A 26,605-nucleotide genomic window follows, 5' to 3' on the forward strand; every position below is an offset into this window, starting at 1 on the left:
GGTCTACGAACCTTCAGTGGAATGCTGGCTTCACTGTTATAAAAAAATTAACAAATTAATACAAAAACCAACACAAACAAACAAAAATTAATAGATGAATTTCTTATTTAAGCTATTAGTTATTCAAATCGGACGACTTTCAAGCAAACGCAAGGTAAACAGCCAACATAAAATTTTGTATAAGGTTTTTTTTATAAAAAATCAATAGCTCCAGTATTTTTATATGTTTTTGGACTCAAAATAGTCAGTAAATTGACTTTAATTTGAGCCATTGATCGTTTGAATCAGCTAAGTTCAAGATACTGTATTACTCAATCAAAATCATAAATTTGATTGCTTCTCGGATATTAAATTTATTTTAACGCTGCGGAGCAGCATGGGTCCTCTAGTCTAAATAATGTAAACATTTTTATTATGAATACTAGCTGGCCCGACAGACGTCGTCCTGTCCTAATGTGGTTTTATGTCAATTTGTCAAATGCTTGTTCATTTTCAAGATCCTGGTTGAAGTTCGTTCGCTACACTCACTCACCTTTAGGTTGGAGCTCGTTCGCTGCGCTCACTTGCCTTCAGGTTTGGTCGTTCGCTACGCTAACTCGCCTCCAGATTGAAGTTCGTTCGCTACGCTCACTCACCTTTTGGTTGCAAATTAGCTGTTGTCATAAATTTAAAAAAATAATAGTGCTGCACCCTGTTGGTAATCTATTAACTTTTTAATGCTATTGAACATCACAGAATCAAATTGTTTAGTTGAACCAGCTAGCTGTTAAGATTCGTTAATTCCGTTTAAATATGAGTACTCATAAGGTTAACATGTGAAACTCCAGAGCCACTGGGGCGGAACCCTTTTGAGGGATCTGCACCAAACTTCACACAAACCATCCTTGAATAATGCTTAATAATACCTGAAAGTTTCATTACAACCTGTCGAGCGGTTTCGGAGTCCATAAAGGAGAAACAAACATACATATAAACAAACATACATTCAAACAAACACACATTGGATTTTATATATATAGATGATACATCTTAATGCACATGACATTTTGTATTTCCTATATTTATTAGAACGTAATTTTCAACATGCCAATTTTAATAATTTAACATTGAAATCACTATCCCTTCCTCCCAAAGGTTTGCATAGACATTCATCAAAAGTAATTTTAACATTCATAGATTTGTTGATTACATAGCTTGTTATAAATAAATAAATAATAAATAAATAAAAAGGCCTTTATTTACAAGCGAGTTTCATTTACATGATTTTCAAACTTACTCAAGTCAAACTAAAACTAAACTAACCTAATATATACAGAAATTTAATATACAAAAAACTACAAAGAAAAAAAATTTACAATTTACATTTGTTTTTCTGCATTGCGGCCCTGAATGAGCCATACGATTTGGAGCTCTTTATGTCCTGAGGGAGGCCATTATAGGTAAGTTACTATCAGTAGGTACTGTTACTAAACAGTTTTGTGTGTTTGCATGGGTGTTTTGTTTAATACATATACTATATAATATTCTCCAATGAGCTGTGTGAATGAATTCTACTCATGTTTCTGTAAGGCACGGATTAACCTCTCAACTTTTTCTGAGGATTACGATACGAGGATTAATTAAATTCAGAGCTAACACACTCAGTCTCAATGACAGATTGTTTACAAAGAACTTGAAGTGCAATCCAAGGTGCTACAATAATGGTTTGTTTTGCATAAAATGATTAACCTGAACAGTGTTTATTTTCATCATTCATACATGAAAAAGTAAATAATATACTTCTAACATTCGAGTGTACATGCTTGATTTTTCCAAAGGGTCTGGTCATTGAGAATGACAAACAATTAACGTCTTGACTGACTATGTAAGCTGTTTTCTACTACTTGTGGTAAATTACAACTGTACAGGGTGAGTAATAACAACCGAAGTAATTAAATAAATGTATTCATCACTAGGTCTACCAGCTCTTCGGTTCCTTGAAGCTGTAGGGAGAAGTCATCGTCCATGTTAGGATATTCCACAGTTTCGATCATCAAAAGTGTAACCAGATCATGTACAAAACCCCTAAGATTTATTCTAACTAAACATTTTGGTTTATCTAATAAGATATAAAATGGCAGTTTAAAATCAAAGTATTTGAGAAAAATTAACTAGCTAAAACATTTAACTTTTATCATTATTTGCCGTGGAGTTAGAAAATACTGCTGTTGAGTTTGATTGTTACTACACTTTGAAAACTTGAGAGAAACATGAATAGGCACGTTTGTTATTCAGTTAATTTAGTTCAAACAATCTGGTGTAAATAAGTAGTAAACATTTTAATATCCAACCATCAATCTATACATTCAAACTTTCAATTATTTAAAAATAATTACATCGGATCCTAAACATTCTTTTGATAAATGTTTTAACGAGAATGTTTTATCTGCATTTAAGACAACATAACATATAATATAGGATCATTAGTATATTGATTGATATTTAGATTCAATTTAAAATTGCCTAATATAACAACATGTTAAATTAACCGCCTTGGATTTTTTTATTCAAACATTTTTAGTCACGTTAAAAAACAATTTTAGCCGCCATTTTACCAATATGGCCGCCAACTTGGATTTATCTTATAGAACAAACACCCTATATTTTATGATGTTTTTAGAAAGTAAATGCAATTTAGAGAGAAAGTGCCAAGAGTAAATGAGTCTTAAAATTGCATTCTAAAAATACCATAAAACACATAAAAAATATTGATGCCATTTTTGTGGCAGCAAATTTGAAAATAGGAAAACTTTGTATTTTATTGCTTTTTTAGAATTCATTTTAACTAATATGATGTACTAATATTAGCATATTTTATTTTAACTATTAGTTATTTAGTACATTTTAATTAATAAGTACATTTTATTTATTTTAACTAATAGATGGAATTTTAAGACTTATTTACTCTTAACATGTTCGCCGTAAACTTACTCGTTTAGGAGCTACATGATGCAGAATGTTACATTGCAAGTAATTTTTTTTCTTAGTAACACGCTGCATCTCCTAAATGAGTAGCTATAAAGAAAAAATGTCCAGTATACAACGTTTTTAAATTGCATTTAATTTCTAAAAAATCATCAAATAAGGTCTTCCATGTGGAAAATCAAATTTAGCGGACATATTGGACAAATGGCGGCTAAAATTATTTTTTCAACTCGACCAAAATTTTTTAAATAAAAAATTGAATGCAGTTACAATTTAACATTTTTTATCTATTATAACTTTCGATTAAAATAGCTGGCACTCTTATATCAATCACCCTGTATTTATTTTTATTTTGAAATTAAATTCCAAACTGTGTAGTCACATAAGCCTGAATTAATAATGTAAACGAAAATCATAAAATTTTTCTGAACCCCTATTTTGAAACAGCTGTCGCACAAATTACGTTTAAAACATTTGTCTAAACAGCTGGAGAATGTGAATGAAATTTATGGCTTTTTAATCATCCCACAACAATAAGTTTGGGAAATCAGGTGTTAAGTTGATAGTTCATCTTACGAGTACATTTGAGTTCTTCTATTCACTTAAAACTCGTGATTTTATTTATTCTAAAAGGTTAATATAATCATTTGGTAAAATATCGTTATCAATCGTGTCATTGCTTTACAACAAAGTACGTAAGCTACAAGAACAAGAATGGCAAAAGTTACACGTAGTTTTTTTATATATAGTGAGTCATGCACGTATTTTCGTTTTTTCAACGAAACAAAATACTTTGCGGTTTGTTCAAATTTATCATCTTATGAAGACCGGCAGCTAATATCGATTAGATAACATCATTGATGGATCCAGAATCGATCTCTCTGAGACCAGCAAGAAAATACAAGAACTGCAATACAGGACTATAACGATAAAATATTCACTCAATACTTTTTGGATAGTTATCCATACAAATTCATGACTGTGTTTTTCAACATCATTGGAAATTAATGTTCTTTTTTGTGAGAAAACTGTGAAAATCCTGTCTTGTAACTGTCCAACGTCAGTCTTGTGTTAGGTAGAAAAATTATTGCACAGTCCAAGGACAAAAATAATCTGAATCTAGAAACGGGTCTGCTCGGATTATTAACCCTACATTTACCATCCCTACCCATACCCTACGATATTTGTTCTAAATCGCATCATATAGCACTATTACCGTTTTATACAGTATAATGGTATATTAATTTCCTCCTTAAGTCGTCTTTAATGCGATAGGGCGATGAGACATGAAAGATGCAAAAGTTAACAAAATGTTGTCATCCTAATTTGGGTAAATAAATTGCTCATCTTACAGAGTGACAGAAATTACTAATTTTCGAAAACATATCCTTTAGTGGCCCAATTCAACGTCCGTAGTCAGTTTTCAATTCAACTTCAACGTAATGGTATGTCTTCTCCAGTCGAGTAGTCAATTCCACTTTAATGTTTTCAAACTGTGCTGTTTCACCATAGATACAGAGATCCAGATGAAACTTTCTGTTGGAGTGAAGTAGTTCTGAAGCAGGGGTGAGTCAGGCCACGGGGTGTCCACGCTGCCTCCCACCTGGTATCTTATCACTGCCACCTGTATCACTGATAAGATATTGACAGGACGTAACAACGTGGTGTCACTCCACCGCTGTCCTCTAGTCTGCAAACAACAGTCTTCATTGTGCTCTAGAAACGGTTAACAGGTAATGCAGTTGGTTCACAGGTACAATCAAATGTGTAAAATTGTGATAATTACTATGTAAATCAATATGTTAATTGTTTTACATATTTTATGTAGAAATATCATAAAGTTAGTCAATAGGTGCCCTATAGCATTCATTGTTCATACAAAGGCTATCGAAAAAAACTTATTTCCGATCGAGCTACCGCATAAAAATCTTTTAAATTAATACATGGCAAAGTACCTGTAAGAAGTGTTCATTATGGTGCTTTGATTCGAACCCAAACGGACAACCGAGCCAAAAACCAAACGTATACGTACGTTAGTATAGAGTTCGAAATTTGTAAGTTATCGTTTAAAATTGTTAATTATTTTTTACGTTGTGTACCCTAAATGGCGAATGCGGGTTAATACAATGCGTTTTAATAGCCAGTATACAGCATTTAATTTGTGGTTTTGTTAAAGTAGCATTTACAATCAAAACACGTTACAGGTTTACAAGCGAAGATAGCAACGGGGTTGGATTAAAAATATGTAATTACACGAGGACATTATTACAATGTAATAGTTAAAGTTAGAATCAAAACCAAGCAAATGACAAAATTGCGTTTCCGTTTTGAAAACGTTATATGAGTGGGCGGATTCAGGGTCTCGAGAAAAAAAACATCATGTCAATAGAAAAAAAACTTAAACGTATGCAGTAAATTTCAAAACAAATAAACAACAACTACGTGACATCCACATTTTACCACAGAAAACATACTACTAGTTTTCTGTGATTTTACACATCCATCCAACCCCGACATAATCATTAGAATAATTCTGGCGCTCAATACGTGTTGGCAAAAGTACATTAATTTTGCAATTTTATAGAGTACCCTAATAATAAAGTTGTGTTTTTGTTTTTGTGAACCAATTATTTGAATGAATCCCTTTTCTGAATTGTAATGCTAAAATGTCTACAAACTCTAAATATAATTTATCAGAATGTTCTTAATGTTTATTTCAAATTGAAATGTCGATTGACTCTGTACGTGTGTTGTTAATAATACACGGAAGCTTTATTAAGAATTCGGCAATAAAAAAATTGTTCTTTCTGAAGTATGAGCAATTTAAAGACGCTAGCGCATAGTTTAACATATACCACATCTTCTCTTTACCATGTGTAAGTAACTCATTGTGTATACAGTATTGTACAGTAATGTATCGTATGTATGTAGCTGTAGCGAACACTATGTCTGTCCATCTGTTCGATTCCAACCCATAAAGGGATGTGAAGTGTGAAGGCCTTTTAAGCGTTTAACTATTGCCTATAAGAGCTTATAGTAAGTTAAGTGAAAATATAACAATGCAAATTACAGAAATTTTACCAGATTTTTATATAAAAAAAAGTATTAGTGCCCAGCTTTGCTTTTATTTTAACTTCTATATTTTTGTAATCCATCCTTATAGTAATACCTTAAAGTAAAGAGTTATTATCGTTTATTAAAACTTTCACACATTCGTTTCACTGTAAGCTAGGATTGTTTGAGCTATCATTTCTATTTGTTAGAAACAGATTATATTATTCTGATTCGACATTTCATTTGGCTGTTTATGGATTTTGTAGCACGTGCACCACAAGAAAAGCATGAACACCATTACAACGGATTTTAAGGTGTGAAACCAAAAGTTTTGTAATAAACTGCGGTGGTATATATACTCCTCAAAACCATTAAAATTTGCTTTTAAACGTGACAAATTTTCAAATTATTTTCGTCATTGGTTATGTCCCTAGCGCAACTTATAATTTGTATAGTCAAAATCTAAGATGTCGTCAACATTACTGTATAGGCCATCTAGGCCATCACGTTCAAAAGGGATATTAAGAGGACGCTGATGTAAATTTTGATTATTGTTTTACTTTTTGTGTTGCCCTTTAAAGTCAATAATTGGAATACGTCATTGATGTTATTGATGTTATTGATCATTATATAATTATTTAATATGTTCATGTTGTTGTTGTATTTATTCCGAACAGTTTCTATTACGATTAGTAAAACAGTTTTCACCACGTTTCAAGATCTGAAATCTGATCCCGCCCTCAGGTGAAGAAGTAAACTTACTAACCAAACTAATGTTACCACTAAGTCACCACTACTAAGTTTTATTTATTAAGATATTCTATTTTCAATCACTTTATATCGTGTTAGGCAAAACATGGCTGAAGATTCCTAACCTAACTTTTGATCTTAATTTTTCTGCCTCATCCAACTTATGTATTCTTATATTTTCCTGTGTTCAAACTATTATTCAAATGGTAGATTGTTCTATATCCGTCGTGTAAACGGTCAAGGATTCAGCACCCAAGTGTGTATTCAAGATAAGTAAAATAAATAAATAAACTTTTATATACAGTGTGATTTGTACTCAGTGTGACAAAAGTTTTTGATGTAAGTACAAAGTAAATGCAGTGTGATGATGCATATAAAATGTTCCAAGTCTAAAAATTTGCTTCCCGAAAAAATATTTTATGTTTTTAAAAAATAACCATGCTTTTAAACTTAATACAGCGATTTCTCAATTACCTGTAAATGGATTTGAGTAGATAATGTCATTTTCGTGTTCTACATTAAATTTTGAATAAGAATAATGGAAAATGACGGGGATCAGTAGTTGTAAAAAATCCATTGTAAATAGATTCAAAGATAAAAATTAAGATGTTTGATAAAAGTTTAAAAAACATTGGTCTATTGCATTTGTTCACACCCTGTATACAAGAAAGTGTCGGAATATGTTAAAAACTGCGCCATTTTATAAGCTTTCCAACCACATGCTACACCATTGAGCTTTATGTACGCTTTAGTGGTTTGAAGACTACAAAGCATGGTGTCTTTAACATTTAAAACATAGAAAGGCGGCATGTATTAAGCAAAAGTTGTATTTTGTTTCAACTTGAACAGTAAAAACAGTAAAAAGTTCCCTGTTTTCTGATATTCAAACACTAAAACAAACAAAAAAATATCTAAACCTCAATAGTGTAGCATACGGTTGGAAAGCTTATAAATGGCGCAGTTTTTAACATATTCCGACACTTTCTTGTATACAGGGTGTGAAAAATGCAATTGACCATTTTATTTTTTTTAATCAAACATCTTAACTTTATCTTTGAATCTATTTACAATGGAGTTTTTACAGCTGATCCTCCGTCATTTTCTATTATTCTTATTCAAAATTTAATTTAGAACACGAAAATGACATTATCTACTGAAATCCATACACAGGTAATTGAGAAATCGCTGTATTAAGTTTAAAAGCATGGTTATTTTTGAAAAACATAAAATAAATATTTTTTGGGAAGCTAATTTTAGACTTGGAACATTTTATATGCATCATCACACTGCATTTACTTTGTTCTTACATCAAACAAATTTTGTCACACTGAGTACAAATCACCCTGTATAAATGAACGAACCGTAAGTAAATAAATAACACAAGTTTTAATAGAAAATTCGTTTAGCCAGATTCAAATTGAATAGATGACGCAGTTTCATCATGTAATATTCCGCGACAGAAATAATCTGACTGACAGAACAGTAATGGGGCGTAAATTGATGCATAAATTTACCCTTGTAAAGCCTTCATTATTGTTGTGGAAGCAGCCGCGCGTACAGCGTAGATTGTGGTTCGTAGTACGTATTTACACAAATACAAAGTGAGTTATTAAGTTATTGTTGTCTTCAATTTTTTTGTTACAATACATCGTTAGAAGCAGTTTAAAATTAAAAATTCTGTAATGATTGGATAGGCATCAGTTGGTAATAAAAAAATATTCTAGGGTGATTGTGTGGGTGACTTTGTCTAGTAAACTAAATAATTTCTGGGGAATTCATCTTTTTTAAGCTCTCAGTCATCGGGGATTCGAACTGTTAAGGGGGTAAAATTTCAAGAAGATTTCAACTTCTCCCTTATCTACCTGTGGATTATTGGTAAATTAAGTAGTAAAATAATTGTAGATTTGTTGTACCTAGTCCAAAGCAATGAAACTTTATATGACATAATGTACAGGTTGATAAAAATATACAACTTTAAAAATGTGTATTTAATGGTAGGAACATAATAGAACCTTCTGTTATACATGATTGTAAAGGATATTTTTTTTATATTTTTATTCAATGACTAGTTCAGAGATGTTCAATATTACTATCTCCAGACACTCGAGCAACATCAACCCGATACTCAAACTCGTTCCTCACGACCATCCAGAGCTCCAGATCGTCCAGAGCTTTTCCATTGCACAAACACACATTCTCTGTAAAGTGTTTATACCAACGTTTAATACACCACCTATGAACACCATACTTCATTCGAAATGCACACTGAACACCTGTCATCCACTTCTGCCTTAAACACAAAAAGCTTTCTGTTGAGCGGTTGTCATCTTAGCCTCAACTGACCCTGACTCCTTGGCAACAGCGCCTTATGCGAACAAATGAGCAGCTAAATGAAACTGTATAGCTTACTTAATCTGTTGCGGAAATAAATCCGATTTTATTTGACTCATCGTCGGTCGATTTAACAATATACGATATACATCCATGTGTCAGTCAGTATTATTATTACACGACCAGATTCTCGTTGCATTTATTCGTGTTCATGTTTGTATGTTTGTGTAATTACAATTTGCCACCGACAACTAATCATGATTCCAGTGATTAGGATGATTATTTACTGCCTTGGTTTTCTACTTGAAAATGATCCTAATCTGAATCCGTGGGTTGACCAACCGAAACCAGTATCCTTTGAGACTCAAACTATGTTAAAACTCGTTCTCCATGTACTATGGACTCGTTATCCGTATACTAGGTTTCCTGTTGATTTCAGTATCTAGTACAGTACATAGAAGGTAAACAGTTAATGGTTTTCCTGGCCATGTGCAAGACGTAACACATGTGACGGGCAAGGTGATTAGAGAGATAACGCCGCGTCAAGTTGACAATAATTTGTGGCTGGTACTTGTTGATTGTTACAGAGAACCTACAAAGCCTACAGAAGCGATAACAAAATATAACCTGACGAACGGGTTGTGTTTTTAGATTATTACCCGTATTGACGTATTTAAAACTAACTAGTTGCTCTGCCCGTGCTTCGCTACGGGGTGAGAATGCAGAAAAGAATAATTTGGTTTTACATTAAGATACAATAATATACTATAAGAAACAGTTACAACACACTTAACAGGAAACATGTAGGCAAAGGCTCTCGTGCTTAATGATTATTTAAATGAAGATCTCTTCATGTATTACAGTACTATCATTTTATATAATGTATAGTATTTAAAATGTATGCAAAAGTATAATTCATTGACCACATGGCACTAAGAAACAATTCTCCTTGTAAAGAAATTAAATTAAATAGCAGAACAGCATTTCTGACAACAGCTGGAGTTTCATAACAATGTTTGTTTCCCATGTTAATCTTATGGAGAAATACGAAATTTTAAGGGGTCCCAGGGCCTCACTCTCTAATTATTTCCCTAAAAAGAAAGTTTCCTGCACAACTTCACGTTACGCTCTTTCCAATGACACCAAAAACATGTCAATCGGTTTAGTAGTTTAGGAGGAGTAATTGTCACAAAAAACCTGCTTGCGTATTAAATAAGTATAGATAATATTGAAAAGGCTGTAATTAAATCTTATAATGTTATGTTACCAATTTCATAATGGTTTGTCTTCTGATTCTGGATCTTCAGAATTATCTAATAAGAAGTTGCCTACGTTTTTACGTTACTGTCGGAACTATCCGCGTCTATAGATATATAGTTTTTCACAGTTCCTGAGTAATGTGAACAATTTTTACCACCATTCAAAATTACTGAATTTTGTAAACATACTTTATCAATGCTTTGCAGAAAACACTAAAAAGCAAGGCCAGATTCTGAAAAATGACAAGATATCTTCAAGAAATTTTGATTATATCGGGGTGTTATGAACAGCTGACAATCGACAATTTCTCGATTTCGAGCAACAGATACACTAGTTGTAGTGTAACCAACTACAACAGCAAATCTTATCGGTATTCGTGGAGCAAATCTTAAGGTTAGAATGGTTATCTTTTTAAAATTCTTCATCCGGAGGAACCATTCTACAATATGAGTGTAGAATGGTGTGAGATGATCTGTTTAGCTCGTTTAGCTTTGTTACTGACTAAGATCAGCTGATCAGCTGTTTCATTAGCCAGGATCCTATATTCTAAAACGGGAAAACTTTTATTTTCGTTCGAAGATTTTTCGTTGAAAATGGGGTATTTTGACCACGAGAAATCGAATGGAGTTGGTCACAATGCTGGGAAAAAATCCGGTTTCTGCCCTACAGCCATGGAAAGTGCCCATGTTATCGGTAACACCTTTTTGTAGCGACGGTTAACCAAAAGTGCTGTTGCGAGTTATTTTTCCTGTCATAATTTGATTTGACGTGTAAACAAAAATAACTGCATTGGTTAGTTCGGACTAAACATTTTGAAGAACAGATTAGTTGGTTTATTAGGTAGGCCTACATATTAGTGTTATATGTTTCCAAGGTCAATTTTCAAGATTGAAAATGAAACGCGGAAGACCTACGAAGAGGAAATATTTACATAATCTGCAAGGGATCAATCGACCATCGAGAAAGAAATTTTACCACTTGGTCTATAACCGAAAAAGATTCAACCAGCTCACCAGATCACCAGATGTATCAGAACATCGGACAAGTCACGTATCGAAGAATGAAAGTAGTAAAATAATTTCAGATCTTGGCTGAGCAATATGATGAACAAGAGTCGCCATGTCGGCGGGCGAGGGATCTCATTGAATATGCAATATGCATGCACCTACATTGCAGGTGGACAATATTAGAAAACTTGGAATAGCGTGCTATCGTTTTCTACACTTAATTCTGAAACTGCAAAGATACACAACGAAATTATCCAAATGCTACTGGGCAATGAGAAGGTTTGGACATTTTTCGATTCAATAATTAACTTATTTAATAAATGTTTTATTGGATCCAAACAAAGTTCGGTCTCCGGTTCTTGTTATATATTTAAAGAGCTCAATGATCAGGAACAACTGGGTGCAGTGGTTCAGTTTCGAGCCATTAAAGTCTATGGTATTTTCTCAGGATCGAACCGGCAACCTTTTGGTTGTTAGGCGAACACTATAACCACTCGGCCACCCAGCCATTCGTGGGATTTTAAAATAATTAAACATTACGACCTTAAAACAGTCCATTTTTATTAACCTCAGCACGAAACGTCTCAAGTTTTACATTGCAACGGATTGTCCTAACAGTAACACCGAAAACGAAAACTTGTATTTGTTAAAACTGATCAAGTGACCAATCCGTTTTTTTAAACTAAATAAATGAATTTTATTATGCAGTATAACCTTTAGTGGACAGTTGGTACATTGCTTACTAAGAGGTGTGTGCCTGATTACTGTTTAGTGTTTTGGTCACTGCTATTCAGTTTCCTCCAGCTTTAGTAAGTAGTAACTATCATTTTGTGATATGAAACTGATTTTGAACTTCCTGTATGCGTTTGTGTAATATTTGCGTTTGTTAGTCACATACTGTCTTCTGAATGATATACTCTTTCGGTGAGTGGATTTCCACATACACTTATTTAAGTAATAATTTATTTGTAGTTCTAGCTAGTTATTAAAAATACTTTTTGCCATCGTTGATAGACAGTTAGCTGCGTTTGGATGGTCGATACCATGCCAATTCATCTCTATCGATTCAGCAGAGAAGTAGGCTAATATCTGGAGGACAACCTTCTGGTGTTGTTATACAGAAAAATATAGATGAGATGATTGCTTCACAAAAATAAAAATTTTATGGAAACCGGTTATCTAAAACCGGTTATTTATTTGAGGATCGGAAGATTGTTTTATTGATTTGTTTCCATCAGAAAAGTAATAAAATTACAATTTTCTATTTGTTTCCTTTGTATTTTACTAATGCTTTTAGTTTTACTCTACCACACAACTGGTTGTAACAAATCAAATAGAATAAGCTATAAAACTTATGTGTGCGTTTGATAACTTTAAGGTTATGTATTGATGATACACAACATTTAAAATTATAATGCAGTTTAGCTTGTAGTAAATTGCAATAATGTACTAGATATTCTTAACAAATTTAAATGTCTTATTTATATACTGAAGATTCAAACAGCGTTATACAACGTGAGAATAGCAGATGGTTAAATAATTTTATTTAGCATCAAGATTTCTTTCACGTTTCCAGACTATAATGTAATAAGAATGACATGGAAAACTTGAAAGACAATGGGATGAAGAAACAACGTCTTGGTACAGTAGGTTGTACTTAACCCTGAAATAACTTGTGTTTCAAACTGCATCGCAACCCATTCAATCTTATAAATATTTTTTACAAAAGTACCAATTATTTTTTATACGATTGTATTGATAATGATAGACAGTAAAATGTGATATTTATCTACTGAATCACAAGCCTTTATTTAATACGTAATAAGTAATAATAGCTAATCTGATACGTATAGTCAAATGTTAATGGCGGTATATTTATTTCTCAAACTATGACGTACCTTCTCTTGCACTATAGTGTTTGAATTTCACTACTCACTACGTTTCGCCAGATATGTCATTTTCTAGTGGTTAACAGAAACTTTATATCCAAATTGGACTCGTCAAGATGTAAAATTTAAATTTAAAATATATATACATTCATTTGTGGCACGCAAAATAAATTAACGAATAGTACATTAAACATAGGCCTACCACGGCACTGACGGAGACAGACGCGTCTTAAATGGAATTTAAGTATTTATTTATTTTTGTTATTCACGATAAGCAATCGGTTGTGTCACGAGTTTTTACAAAACATTATTTAACATGACCTGTAGCCTAATTGATAACATACAAAAATTAGTAAACAGATTCTTCGTTATATCATGGAAACGCAACTATCTTTATAACCAAACAAATGTCTAGACTAGAGGAAAATTATCAAATGCCTTGCATAATTCCTCATCGGTTGGATGGAATAGGTTTTCATTACGTTATTACCTCAGTTTTTTTTTTCATCAAAAGAAGTTTTGACGGATTATTTTTTTCATTTTTGAATTCAGTAAAAGTTATTTAAAAGCTGAAATTATTCAAACAATCTTATTAACTAAAAAACGTTTAGTGGGTAAAGTTTTACATAATGATTTGTTACATAGTTGCAGATATATGAGTTGTACGAGTGGCAGCCTGTTTTGTGAGAGTAGCCATAGCCATGTCAACCAACAACAGTTCTACCAACCTAGTCACGGTGGTTGTTGTTCAACAGACCAACGGAACAACACGCAACAAATACAACCCCTACAACAACAGGAATGTAGCCCATCCCACCACGTGAGTTTACTAAAACTTCCATAACTGGCCAATAGAGGTCAATACAAATTATGTGTTGATATTTTTACGGTTAGTGATAAATATCCCTATGGTCCTACTACCATTAGGATAAACTATAATACAGTAAACACTCAATAATCCGGATCCCGTTAAATGGACTTCATTCCTGACAGCCAGGTAGCAACATCATGCACTAGTTAAAAATTGTTATTGGCATGTGGCCTACTACAGTTAAGAATGTGCCACTGTTAAGTGTTAGCTATGCTAATGCACATATTATTTAGCACATACAAGCAACTATACTAATTGGGTTTTTATATTAAAAATGTGTTTTACATATTTTTTCCTGTAAAATGTGATTACAAATTCAAAAATCTCATTAGTTATGTAAAATTTTATTATGAATCAATGTTAGTAGGCCAAATAAATTAAAATTACTCCACAAATTTCAAGATATAATGAATTCCTATCTTTTACTAATTATTTAGTAGGTAATTGTGGGTAAATATCTTTAATTTGTTTTAAACTTAATGACAGTGATGGTAAAATATAAACCCATACATAATAATTATATGTTATAACGATAAATAGGTTAAAAATGTATACTGAAGTGATATTCATCAACTCAAAATCAGATCAACAATAAAACAATGGACTTCACATATAATAAATCTTGATTTGAGGTAGAATCATCATAGACTAACCAACTCAAGGGAATTATTGTTTAATCCATCAATCCATGGTAGTACACAATAGGAAAATGATTTGAACGTTACTGGGAATTGATTTATTGAATATTTAAACAAGAAATAAATAGACATTAAATTAACTTAGTTGAACAGAATTACTCTACCTATCTATGTAATGTATAGTTTGAAGTCATTTTTTTTAGAATTTTCAAACAAGTAAACCAGTACCAATGAATAAACAAATTTTATTTCTATTTTTTCCAAGCTAGTAGATTTATGCGAGAACTGAGAAGAGGAAATGAAAGGGATTATCATCATGACTATAGACTATAGACTATGGAAGGGAGAACCATTTCTTGGAGGGTTTTAGCTCTGGGCCCTTGGAAGCGATTAAAAAAGATTTTTTTTGTTTCAGAGATGCTGAAACCCTGATCCATCTGCTGAAAGGCAGTTTAGGGACAGGGATCCTAGCAATGCCTCAGGCCTTTGCCAACGCTGGTCTCTTGTTCGGACTGATAGCTACGTTTTCCGTTGGCCTCATATCTACATACTGCGTAAACATTCTGGTAAGTTTATTGGTCATTTGATTTATGCGACAGAACCTTTACAATTTTGTTAATCATTCGATAGTTTCCTTGTCAGGTTGAAAGGCTTGGGGGTGTGTTGCTAGTCTAGTGATTAGCATCTCAGAATTGTGTGTGAGAGGGAAGGTTTCAATACACGTGATACAAACAAAAGTGTACCACAATCCAAAGCCCCCTGGTTTTTTTGAACAAATATAGAACGGAAATGAAAAGAAAATATGTCTTCCACAATAAGACGGTAACTATCCGAGAGTGTTGTAAATATTTGTTTACGGCACTTGTCTAAAGCTTGATTACCGTACAACAAAGTTTAGAGTTAGTAAGTTTATAATGAAATTAGCCACATTTACACCAGAGTTTAAACCAAAATTTGAAATTTCACTCTTAAATTGTGGCTTAACATTGTTAAATTTCATTTCAAAGCCACACACTGTCATACAACCACCTTCTCGATATGTATCTAGTTACAACCATCTAGTCAAACCTCACACATTTTTTAACAACAAATTTATCTTCTTCTTTGATTTATCTAATTAAACAAAGCTGGAAATACCTATTCAGTCATAAATCCTATAATCTCTCTGACTTAGCTAATGATCAATCTCTGTCACACTAATCTGCACGTTTTGTTATATGATTGTCAATGGTGCACCTGTATCAGGTTATCTGTCAAGAGCTGTTCAGCAACTGCGAAGATGGTGTGTGCTTGATAACATTCCCATCAATCACTTTTGACCTCCGAGTAGATAAAAAGCATTACTATAGATTTCAAACAGTTTTTACGAAGTTCAAATTTGTCAAATTCGTTTGTTTACATAACTTTATTACCTGACGGGTCAGATTTAAAATCTTTTAGTGTATCCAACGAAATAAACAATTTACAATTTTGATGTTCAGCCAAAAAATGTGTTAAGGTTTTAAGTAACATTGTGCATATAGGTACATTGATAACAAAACTGTATTTATTATTTGGTTAAGCTGGGTTTTCCTAGGTGTAAAAGTGAAGATTGGATTGGGGAAAAGCGGGTTTCCACTTGTTAAGTGGTGGTCTTCTTCACTTCTAGAAAAACAGCACAATTAAAATAGGCTACCTAGGAGAAGAACAGACTTTACTCTCCTCTTCTGCCCCTTGGAAAACTCAGCTAGACTTTTTTTGGCATGAGCTTTTGATGCAAAGCCAGTTGATTGCTATGGAACCGATTCCAGTTTTCAAGAAAGGAGGGGGGTCCCGGGTAAAAAGATTTTATATTTTTAAAGCCCTTGGTAAATTTCTAAAGCCATTATGAACGTGTACTGTGTAGTACCGTTTCGAAAACCTCCGTTACGTTTTGGTCCAAGGGGGTTTAGCCCCTGTAAATACCCCCCTCCTGGAACTGTCACTGACAGATTCCTGAGGCTCTATGGATACAGAATTGGCTTTTTATAAATTCTGAGAACACATTTAAATAGTTACAATGATTGCATTCAATTTATTTAAATATTTAAATACATTTTCTTTAAAATGTTACACAGGTGAATGACAAAAATGACATTTATTGTGATGTAAAACTCTGAATAATGTAACAGGTTTAGAGTAGTTTTTTTTTTTTTTTATCATGAGCTAACATATCTGTGACTATGCTCACACCCTATTACAAAGAACGGATAAAGCACATAAATTTTTAAATAAATACCTTTACAGGTTCAGTGTGCCCACCAGTTGTGTCAAAGGAGAAAACTTCCATCTTTGGGGTTTGCAGATGTAGCTGAAGTAGCATTTCTCGAAGGTCCTCAGAAAGTTCAAAAATTTGCATCAACAGCAAGGTAGGTGGAATCAGTGTTAAGCTCGCTGGGTAGCTGGGTGGTTATAGTGGTCGCCTGACAATAAAAATGTTGCCATATCAATCCTAAGAGAATTCAGTAGCTTCACGATGGTTTGAAACTGAACCTAGGTGTCCCTGATCATTGGACTGTAAATAATTGATACTGGTTAAATGAAACAGCTGGTCTTGGTCAGTAGAAGGCTGCACAGATCCCCTCTCTCCATTCTACACTCATCCTTCACTCATATTTGGGTTGAAATATGACATATTGCTGGTGCTAGATGTCGTCTCCATCTCAAATTGACAATTCCAATAATGATAACTTTAATAAAGAGACAGAGCAAGTACAAGAGGTTTCCCCCAAACATGGGAGAGTAATTTTTTGTGCCCCCTAAATACTTTACCCACTCCTTCCTCAAATACATAAATTTAATTAGATACAGTCAAAATATTAACAAAAATTATAAAAGTTAAAATAAATTGTATTTTTAGTATCCTTTAATCAATCCTTCTATCTATGCTACTGTACATGCAAGCTTTGATACAAAGTAATAACCCGAAAAACAAAAATCATTTATTTTAAACAAAACTTTGAAGCAAAAATTCCAGCAAAAACTCTTGGGTATTCAGCCAAATGGGAGAACCATGAAAATTGTACTTCCAATTTTGATGACTGGGAAAAAGTATGTGAATAGTAAATTCATTTTGTATCTGGGAAATTTTAACTTTTTAATGATGACCAATAAAATCTACCACAAATTTTTTCTCTCTCATGTAGTCATCTTATGTAAATCGCGTACGAGGAAGATGGCTGTAATGTTTCCGTTATTGTGAGAAATGATCACGATGTTGCCATAGTTGCGGGAGATAACCGTAATGTCGCCACAATCGAGGGGCATAACTGTGACGTTATTGTGATTGCGGGGGTTCGGGGGATGACCAAGATGATGCTGATGTTACCGTGAAGTATGTGGTCGTAGAGGATCTAACACAGAATGTTCGGTGCTATCTAGAGGAAAGAAATTCGCTACTTTTCCGTTTGAACAATGACAAACTTCCATCCAGTAGCTACAAATAATCTGCATCTGCTATGTTTATTTTTGTTTAGCAGTAGATTATCAGTTGATGATATAGCCAATTGGAGTAATAGGAGATGGTCACCACGCAAATATTTCAGGGCAGCATATTTGGAAGGATGGGGGTGTGGGTTGTATAATCTAAAAGAAATGAGGCGTTTTTTTTTTTATTTCCTAAGATGGTATTTGCTGGTTAGAGAGGCAAATCTGTCATTTGGGGCGTCAATTCGGAAAGTATGACGCCTCTATACCAGTGTTATTTTGGTTTGGTGATGTTATTCACTGTATTGTAATATTAAGCAAAATACTTTTTGACACATTTTTTTTCTTTTTTTTCTTTTTAACGAATTTCCCTATAGGGAAGTATTTAGCGAATTTCCCTATAGGGAAGTATTTAGCGAATTTCCCTATAGGGAAGTAGCTATTACCGTAGGTGGCACGGTAAGACCTAGACCCAGGACCGATTTACTTTTTCATTTTGATGTCCCCAGAGGCCAAAAACACTATTCGTTCAACTTTTTATATATGTGTATATATATATATATATATATATATAGACTTATATATATACATATATATTTATATATATGTCCGTGAACGTGATACCTTGAGTAATTTTTGTCCGATTTTGATGAAATTTGGTTTAAAGGTGTAAAGCGGGATAAACTTGAATGAGTTCGCGAACCAGCACGATCGGACCATGGGAACGGGGCTTTACGGGGTTTTATGGGGTAAAAATTGGTTTTTCTCACTTTTGACCCTCAAAACACAAAATTTCCCAATTTCTCTTTAGACCTTTTTAAAGAGCTTAAAAAAACAAATAATTTAGTATATAAAAGTATTTTTGTTCGAATATTAGTAACGGAGAAAATTTAAAAAATTGTAAATTTAAAATTCCCATGTTATTCTTATGGAGAATATTGTCAAATGTTGTAGTTTGCTTGTTTATGAATATATTTTGATAAAACTTGGCAAATTATTTAATCAATATTTTAATCCAAAACACACTTTATTAGTTTCCTTGTAGCAGCAAACCTAGGTACTCGTTAAACCTAATGTTATTAAAATATATTTAACTGAAAATCAATTCAGACGAATGGAAATTCGCTTAGTCGGCAGGTTTGCTGCGGCGGGGGTATTTTTTTTCTTTGAACCAGAAATGTTTGAATACGCTCTAAATACTTAAAATATTTTCAGGATTTCTGTAATTATTTTTTTTTGTCAAAGATGGTCCTTATACATTTTAGTTCCTTGTCAAAAATATACTTATACAGTAGTTACTCTAAGATAGTTACAGTATTACCATCTTTATTGTATGACTCAGGTTTAGAACCACCATACTTTTTAGTTTCTGGATTCCCAGAAGCCATAAAGTAAATTTAAAACGCATCCACTATAAAATAAATTATTCTTGCCTTAATTTCTTTCAGGTTTATGGTGAATACTTTTTTGGTGTTGGATCTGCTAGGCTGCTGCTGTGTGTATATTGTGTTTGTTACGTCTAATCTAAAACAGGTAACTATAAAAAATAAGCAATACAAACATTTAAGAAGTTTCAAGTGTTGGGTCCAAGTATATGAATACTTAATATTTTGTGAAACCTTTCCGGGTAACTTAGAGTTTATAGTGCTTGTCTATAATTCAGAAGAAAGTCATTAAGTCGGCATGAGTTAATAATTTTGCATTGTTGATGACCATCAGATGCCAGGCTTAACAGTGGACAGTGGTTACCCTAGCGCCAATCAGCAAAAACATGCGTCAACTTTGAAGCATATTAATTATGCACTGTAAGCTTAATTAACGAGGGGAAAAGTTTTATGTGATTCTTAAATATATTTTTGTGTGAATTACTTTTTGGATTTTTAAAACTTTTGTTTCAGTGGTTGAAAAAATCATAGTTTAAGTCAATATATTTATGTAGTTTGACAAAATAATACCAATTGAAATTTGAAAGTAGATGGAAAAACACATCCGCTGTTTCAATAGCTTTAAATGACATATTATGAAATTTTTTATCTTAATAAACAATGCCGTAATATGCTTCAACCATTATTACTGTTATGGGCAGAAAATCCAAGATAGCTGGAGCTTAGGTCCTACCGTCTTTTAACTTACTGGTGAAAACCAGTTGCTTTTTTATGATTTGAAACTGAACCCAATAGTCATAACATTAGGATCTAGCTGTTTTTAGAAAGTAACATCTACACATGACTTCACCCTCCATTCTACCGTTGACTATGGAGAGAAATAGTCAACCCATGTCCATGTTAAAAATGTACAGGATTTCAGGTTTAGATTGAAAATAATTTAGCCACCCACAGAGTGAGCTTGTGTCAATTGATTATGTTGTGCTCACCAACCTTTGACCAAGCCAAACTGTAAAGAAAACTGGTGGTTTTCCAAACTAAAGCATCTCTATGTCAGACCAGAACTGTCAGTACTATGCAAGTATGTTTTATTGAAATAAAAAGATGGACCATATAAATGGAATTTCTACTTCAGTATCCAACAAAGTCAATGATTCTATAATCATAATCCATTTATTCAGGTTAAAATATGCGCATCCGCATGCACAAACTCTATTAATGTTGATTAATGATACACATTTCTTCACTTCAGGTGTTCGACTTGTACATCGACAGTGGCATAGATGTGAGGATTTACATGTTATGCTGTCTTCCGCCTCTGATCGCTATTAACATGATCAGGAACCTCAAGTATCTCGCACCCCTCTCTATGGTAGCCAACGTGTGTATAGCCATGGGCATCGCCATCACCATCTACTACCTCTTCCAGGATCTGCCTCCCTTTGACAGCCGCCCTGCTTTCGCACCAGTGACCAAATGGCCTCTCTTTTTTGGAACAGCGATTTTCGCCCTTGAAGGAATTGGAGTGGTAAATAAAACAAGCTTGATTACTCACAGTTGTTGTGCTGATTCATGCTCATAGGATTTTGTCGATGGATAAACAGCTGGAGTAATGAATTTAAATTCATTGAATTTTATAGGTTCCACCCAACGTATTTCTATGTTCAATGTTAACTCTACAAAACTCTTATAGTACCAACTTTCATCACATTTTTTTGTCTCAGTAGGTAGTCACAAAGGATTAATAAGATACTTTAGTTGTTTTTTTGAAATATTTGAAGTCCCAAAATAGTTCACAATTTATATGATTAGAAATTTAAATACCGGTAGCTCTAACCCATTAATGAATGAGAAATACTTATTTAATTTGGAGAGAATTCTCATTACACCAGTGCCGGTTGTCCTTGGCCTACTATTTTGTTTTATTTTATAGATGGACCTATAAACTATGTCTTGAAGCCCGTACATCCCAAAGACGAGTGTAATACCACAAAATACAATAATAAAATTAATTGTTTTTATCTGTAGGTGATGCCTTTGGAAAACAACATGAAGACACCAGAGAACTTCCTTGGATGTCCGGGAGTTTTGAACATTGGGATGTTCGTCACTGTGATGCTGTATTCCATACTGGGCTTCCTGGGCTACCTTCGCTTCGGAGCAGCAACTAAGGGCAGCATCACACTCAACTTGCCTGACGAATTGTGAGTATCTTAACTCAACATTTACACTTTCACTTGGTTGTATATTATCATTGAATTTTGGATACTGAAGTATACAACTCATCAATGGACCAGTTGTAACAAATTAAAAAAAGAATATAACTATGATAACAACTAGATGAGCTACTTCACAGAGTGTGCTTAGGTTTAAGCTTTTTATTTCCTCCCTTAATTATTACTATGCCATAGAAGATGCTATGGTTTACGAGGTTAGTCAAAAAATTGGTGTATTTGAAAGAAATCAGTTATTTTACATAGCTCACTCTGTTCCACGCTTGTGGGCTTTCAATTTCATCATGCCTTTCAACTTTCAATTCGACATGTAACAACGCGTGCGTGATTGCATGCACTTTGAGGTACAGTAGAACCCCTCATATCCAACCATGACGGGAACGGGCCATGGTTGGAACAGCTAAAAGGACGGATATCAGGATGTGCATATCCTGCAGTCTCCGCAACATCGGTAATCGTCTCTTGCGACCGCGGCAACATCCGTGAGCGTAACTTGCAGTCTCCACGACTTTGGTAATTGTCTCATGCAAACGCGGCAACACCCGTGAGTGTAACTTGCAGTCTCCACAACTTCGGTAATCGTCTCTCGCAACTGCGGCAACACCCGTGAGCGTAACTTGCAGTCTCTGCTACTTTGGTAATCGTCTGCCGTGATCTACCTTTTGGAAACACGGTCCCGGTCGGACACTAGGTTGGATATCCTGAGGAGTAGGTTATTCTGAGGTTTGGATATGAGGGGTTCTACTGTATGCCTATCAGCTGTCCACACTCACGCCTCACTTTTTTTCATGCCTTTTCCTTCTCAGTCATGCTGTATTTTAATGCTAAATCTAAACATGCTTCATTTACTAATGTTTGGTGTAAAATTTACTCAGTACCTATGTCCCACAAACACCCAAGAGAGTGATAAATCAATTAATTCATCTTCTATGAATTGTTTCTTCGTTATTCATGTTGCTTCAAACTACTACAATGCGAACTTGAAGTTAAAACATAGAAATCCGAGGCTGTTAGATCGTCTTGCGCTACCCTGTACGCTATGGAATGGAGCTTCTTCCGAATCAATTCGGACATGCGTTATTTGCATCAAGGTATTCATGAATACCTTGATTCACCTTGAGTACCTTGATAGCTTGGCACACACAAAGTACACTAGTGCGGACATACCTAATGTGTTGTTTAGCTGGTTCAGATAAAACTGACTTGTATAATAACTAAATAGCTGTGTCAATTATATCACTCAATCAATTATTTAAAACAGCAACAAAACCTTGTGTTGTATGCAAATGCATATTTTGTACTGAAATATGAGGGTGGGTATAGAATTAATATAATTGAGAACATATTAAAGCTTTGTTTTTGACCAAGATCTATGGACAACAGATCTGTGTGGACTCCAAAACTTATAAAACCACTTTACTACACTTTATAACGCCTTGTTCCTTTCTCAAGTTTTAAAATAGTTCTGTATTTATCTGGTGTGTATGCATTCAAAGTCTCAGCTAGTAATTAGTATTTGTTAATGATTGAGGATTTCTCATCTTCCAAAACTGTAGTATTTCTTTATTTTCCTTCTTCGAAAAGATTTGAGCTGCCCCACAAATGGTTATAAATCTTGTAAATCCCCCATCCAATGCCATCTAAGATTATAAGTTAACCCAATTAATACTCAGTATAAAAAATCCTTTGAAAAATCTCAATCTTTCATCTAAAACTAGAATAGTCTGCGAACTCAGAAGGCCTATGGGAATGTAGCAACTAATTTATTTATTGTTTACAGATTAGCGCAGTCAGTTAAAGTCATGATTGCAATCGCCATATTCTTCACTTACGCGTTGCAGTTTTACGTTCCTTTGGAAATCATTTGGAAAGCCAGCAAACATAGGTTCAGCAGCCATCCTGCACTGGCAGAATACACCATCAGGATAGTGTTGGTGTGTGGCTCAGGTAAATAAACACTTCTGTAACTAACAAGTTAACAGTTTCTAGTTACTGCTACTAGTTAAATACCTCAAACATTTTTAGTAATTTACAAACACAAATTTCAGGTTCCATGTTGCGTACAATTTTGTATTTCTTAAGACGAAAAATCTTGACATTGTGTTGTTCATAGAATTATATAACAATTTGTATCACATTGCGGGCAATAAGTTAAGAAATCATATATTTGAATTTATGTAATTATCATGCAGTATGTGTTGAACAGTATGTTTGCCATCGTTGGTAAAGGTTTAAAAGGAAACAAGCTTGATTGAGTAATTTAACTTAATTTGTTGATTTAATTATTGTGTGAACAAATCAGGTTAAGCCTAAAAAAATTATGTGTGTTACATTTTTATTTCCTTTCTAAAATTAAAAATTCAAATAAAATAAAATCAATCAAATCTCTATTTAGTATATTTTTTAACCGACTTCCCCACTACCAACAAAAGGAGGAGGTTCTCAATTTGTTTGTGGCGATGTTTTTTTTTTTCTATGTATGTTCACCAATTTCTCTGTGATTCTTTTACCGATCAGTGTGGTTCCAACACCAAAATAACCAGGAGAGTTTCTATTTGGTACCTTATATATTATGTTTGAGTATAATATTTGTTTCGGTGAAAAATTCTGAAAACCTTAAATATTCATCATTTATTTTGTTTACATTTGTGCAGATTGTTTACATTTGTGCAGAGAAGGCAATAAATAATAATAACATTCCTACAGCTGTTAGTTGAAACCATTTAAATGAAGCTACAGACAATTCTTCATGAAACAGTTGCTTCATATTGATCAATAAACTATTTCTTGCCATGGAACCTGAATTACATTGAGAAAAATGCATTTTGTTTTGGTTACTATAAAAAATTTATTTTAACGTTTGACCTGATTTGTGTATACAGTAATTCTGTTTTTAGTATTGAATATTCTGACTTACAAAAACATATATGTTTCAGTGAATAGCTGTATAATATTGACAAGTAATTAAGGTGTATTGTGAAAACCAAAGCATTCGTAAAACAGGTCTAAATATAAACTAGGGTTGCTTTCAGAGAGGTGAAAGCCAGTTGAGCGGAACAAACGTGATTTGATATTTGTATAAGTAACGAAATGCAAAAAGGTCAATAGATTTATTTACTAATGCTGGTTTTAAAGATTAAAATTATAATAATTCAAATTTACCTCTTCGAGAAGTGTAAGGTAGTTTTGACCAGGAAAATATTACAGTAGTTGGAATCTGATATTAACATCCAAAAAGGGCATTAAAGTATAAAAAAGAGAAAGGAAATTTTATCAACATTTGAAATGACTGAATTGTTACCAAATAACTGTTTCACAAAATGCAGATTCCATTTTCAGCCGAGCCATTAAAATGAGGATTTGCCGAACAATTATTAATATTACAGAATAGTATATAATGATATACAACTTTTCACATTCCATAAATTATATGTTAGTTTTGCTATGGTCAAAGATCCAAAACCAAATGTTCTCTTTTCTATTGGTCAGTATGTAATAATTTGCTAGAATCATTGACTTTATATAAAGTCAAAGCTAGAATACTGTAGATGGTTTGTTAAGTTAAGACCATATGCAAGCATTTTTGAAATCGTTTCCCCGTTTAACCTTAACCAACTATTCCATTCCAAAAGATAAAAACTATATGGTGCAACACAAATAAACAACCCGATCACCTACCTATAACCTACACTTTACCTTCCTAATCTAACCTTACTTCAAAACACTTAATGTAGTCACAAATGCTCATAAACCCCGACCTACCTCCCCACCTGCCTAAATTAGATCAGTGTTCAATCTGCGTTTTATCAATAAGTGTAATAACTTACTGTACCGTTGAAGTAATTCAACTTAATATAACCTATGAGGTATTATCGGATTAAATACAGATTTCGATGCGGTTCGATATATCGCTTATTAAATCCTGATTTCTAACATTGGCTGTTTCTAATCAGCTGGCAACACAAATAGCTATATAACCTAGGAACCTAGGTTCCCAAGAAAGTAGTCACCGGTCCGTATCCCTCCGCTCCTTGTTTATGCTCCGCGCATTGAGAAAGTAGTTCCGTATAATTTCTCGATTTTCAGTGAATTCCGCGCCTTAAAAAATGTTTTAACGGCATTTTCTTGTTTATTAAAATTATAGGAATGGTTTAAAAAACGTTTAAAAGAAAAGTATAGAAAGTTCAGAAATACCTTATGATTCTCTTGTTTACATTTTTCTTGTAAACAAAAAAACTGTCATAGCTACTTTAGTCCCATAAGCCTAATGTTAAAAATTTGAAATTTTAAGTTCGTTTTAAATTGCATTAGCATTATCTAATTGAAATTTGTTTGTTTACAAACCATCTCATTATTAGTCTAAGTAGTCTTGTTAAGTTTGGCTGAAATGTGTTCAGCCGTTATTGAGTGATGGTGTTATATTGTTTGCATTGAAGTTGATCCCAAAGAGCTTCGCTCGCTTCGCTCGCTCCGCTCAATCAAATGTAATTATTCCTTACATGACCTAAGAAGTGTGACAGTGCATAATCGTCAATTGTCTCAAAAGTGTTAAATATTTTAATTACTAAACATGCATTTGCAGATGTGGAATGTTTATTGATATTCTCTACCCAGTTACTATATCATATCAATACTATTATGCCTGCTTCGGAAAGTCATAGAGGAAGATGATTTGCAATTTCGACTAGGCTATATCTTGATCAAACAAAACCACCTACATGGCTTTCACCACTTTTAGCTGAACCAATCTTTCATATACATATTTCATTTGCAGATGT

General features: G+C 33.4%; 1 protein-coding gene across 1 annotated transcript; it reads left to right on the forward strand.

Annotated features, from left to right (window-relative positions):
• Window positions 1-4,639: 4,639 nt before the first annotated feature.
• On the forward strand, window positions 4,640-23,774 carry LOC129005528 (proton-coupled amino acid transporter-like protein pathetic; the record flags this gene model as incomplete). The annotated part of the gene is made up of 8 exons (XM_054434438.1): window positions 4,640-4,697; window positions 13,901-14,075; window positions 15,180-15,330; window positions 17,030-17,151; window positions 19,657-19,741; window positions 20,846-21,121; window positions 21,622-21,797; window positions 23,608-23,774. Coding segments are annotated over exons 2-8 (1,096 nt in total), but the record flags the coding sequence as incomplete, so codon positions are not given.
• Window positions 23,775-26,605: the final 2,831 nt, after the last annotated feature.

The sequence above is a fragment of the Macrosteles quadrilineatus genome, unplaced genomic scaffold, assembly GCF_028750875.1.
Source record: "Macrosteles quadrilineatus isolate MER2022 unplaced genomic scaffold, UCM_ALF_1.0 Scaffold_22__1_contigs__length_1958994, whole genome shotgun sequence".
Taxonomy (NCBI): Eukaryota; Metazoa; Arthropoda; class Insecta; order Hemiptera; family Cicadellidae; genus Macrosteles; species Macrosteles quadrilineatus.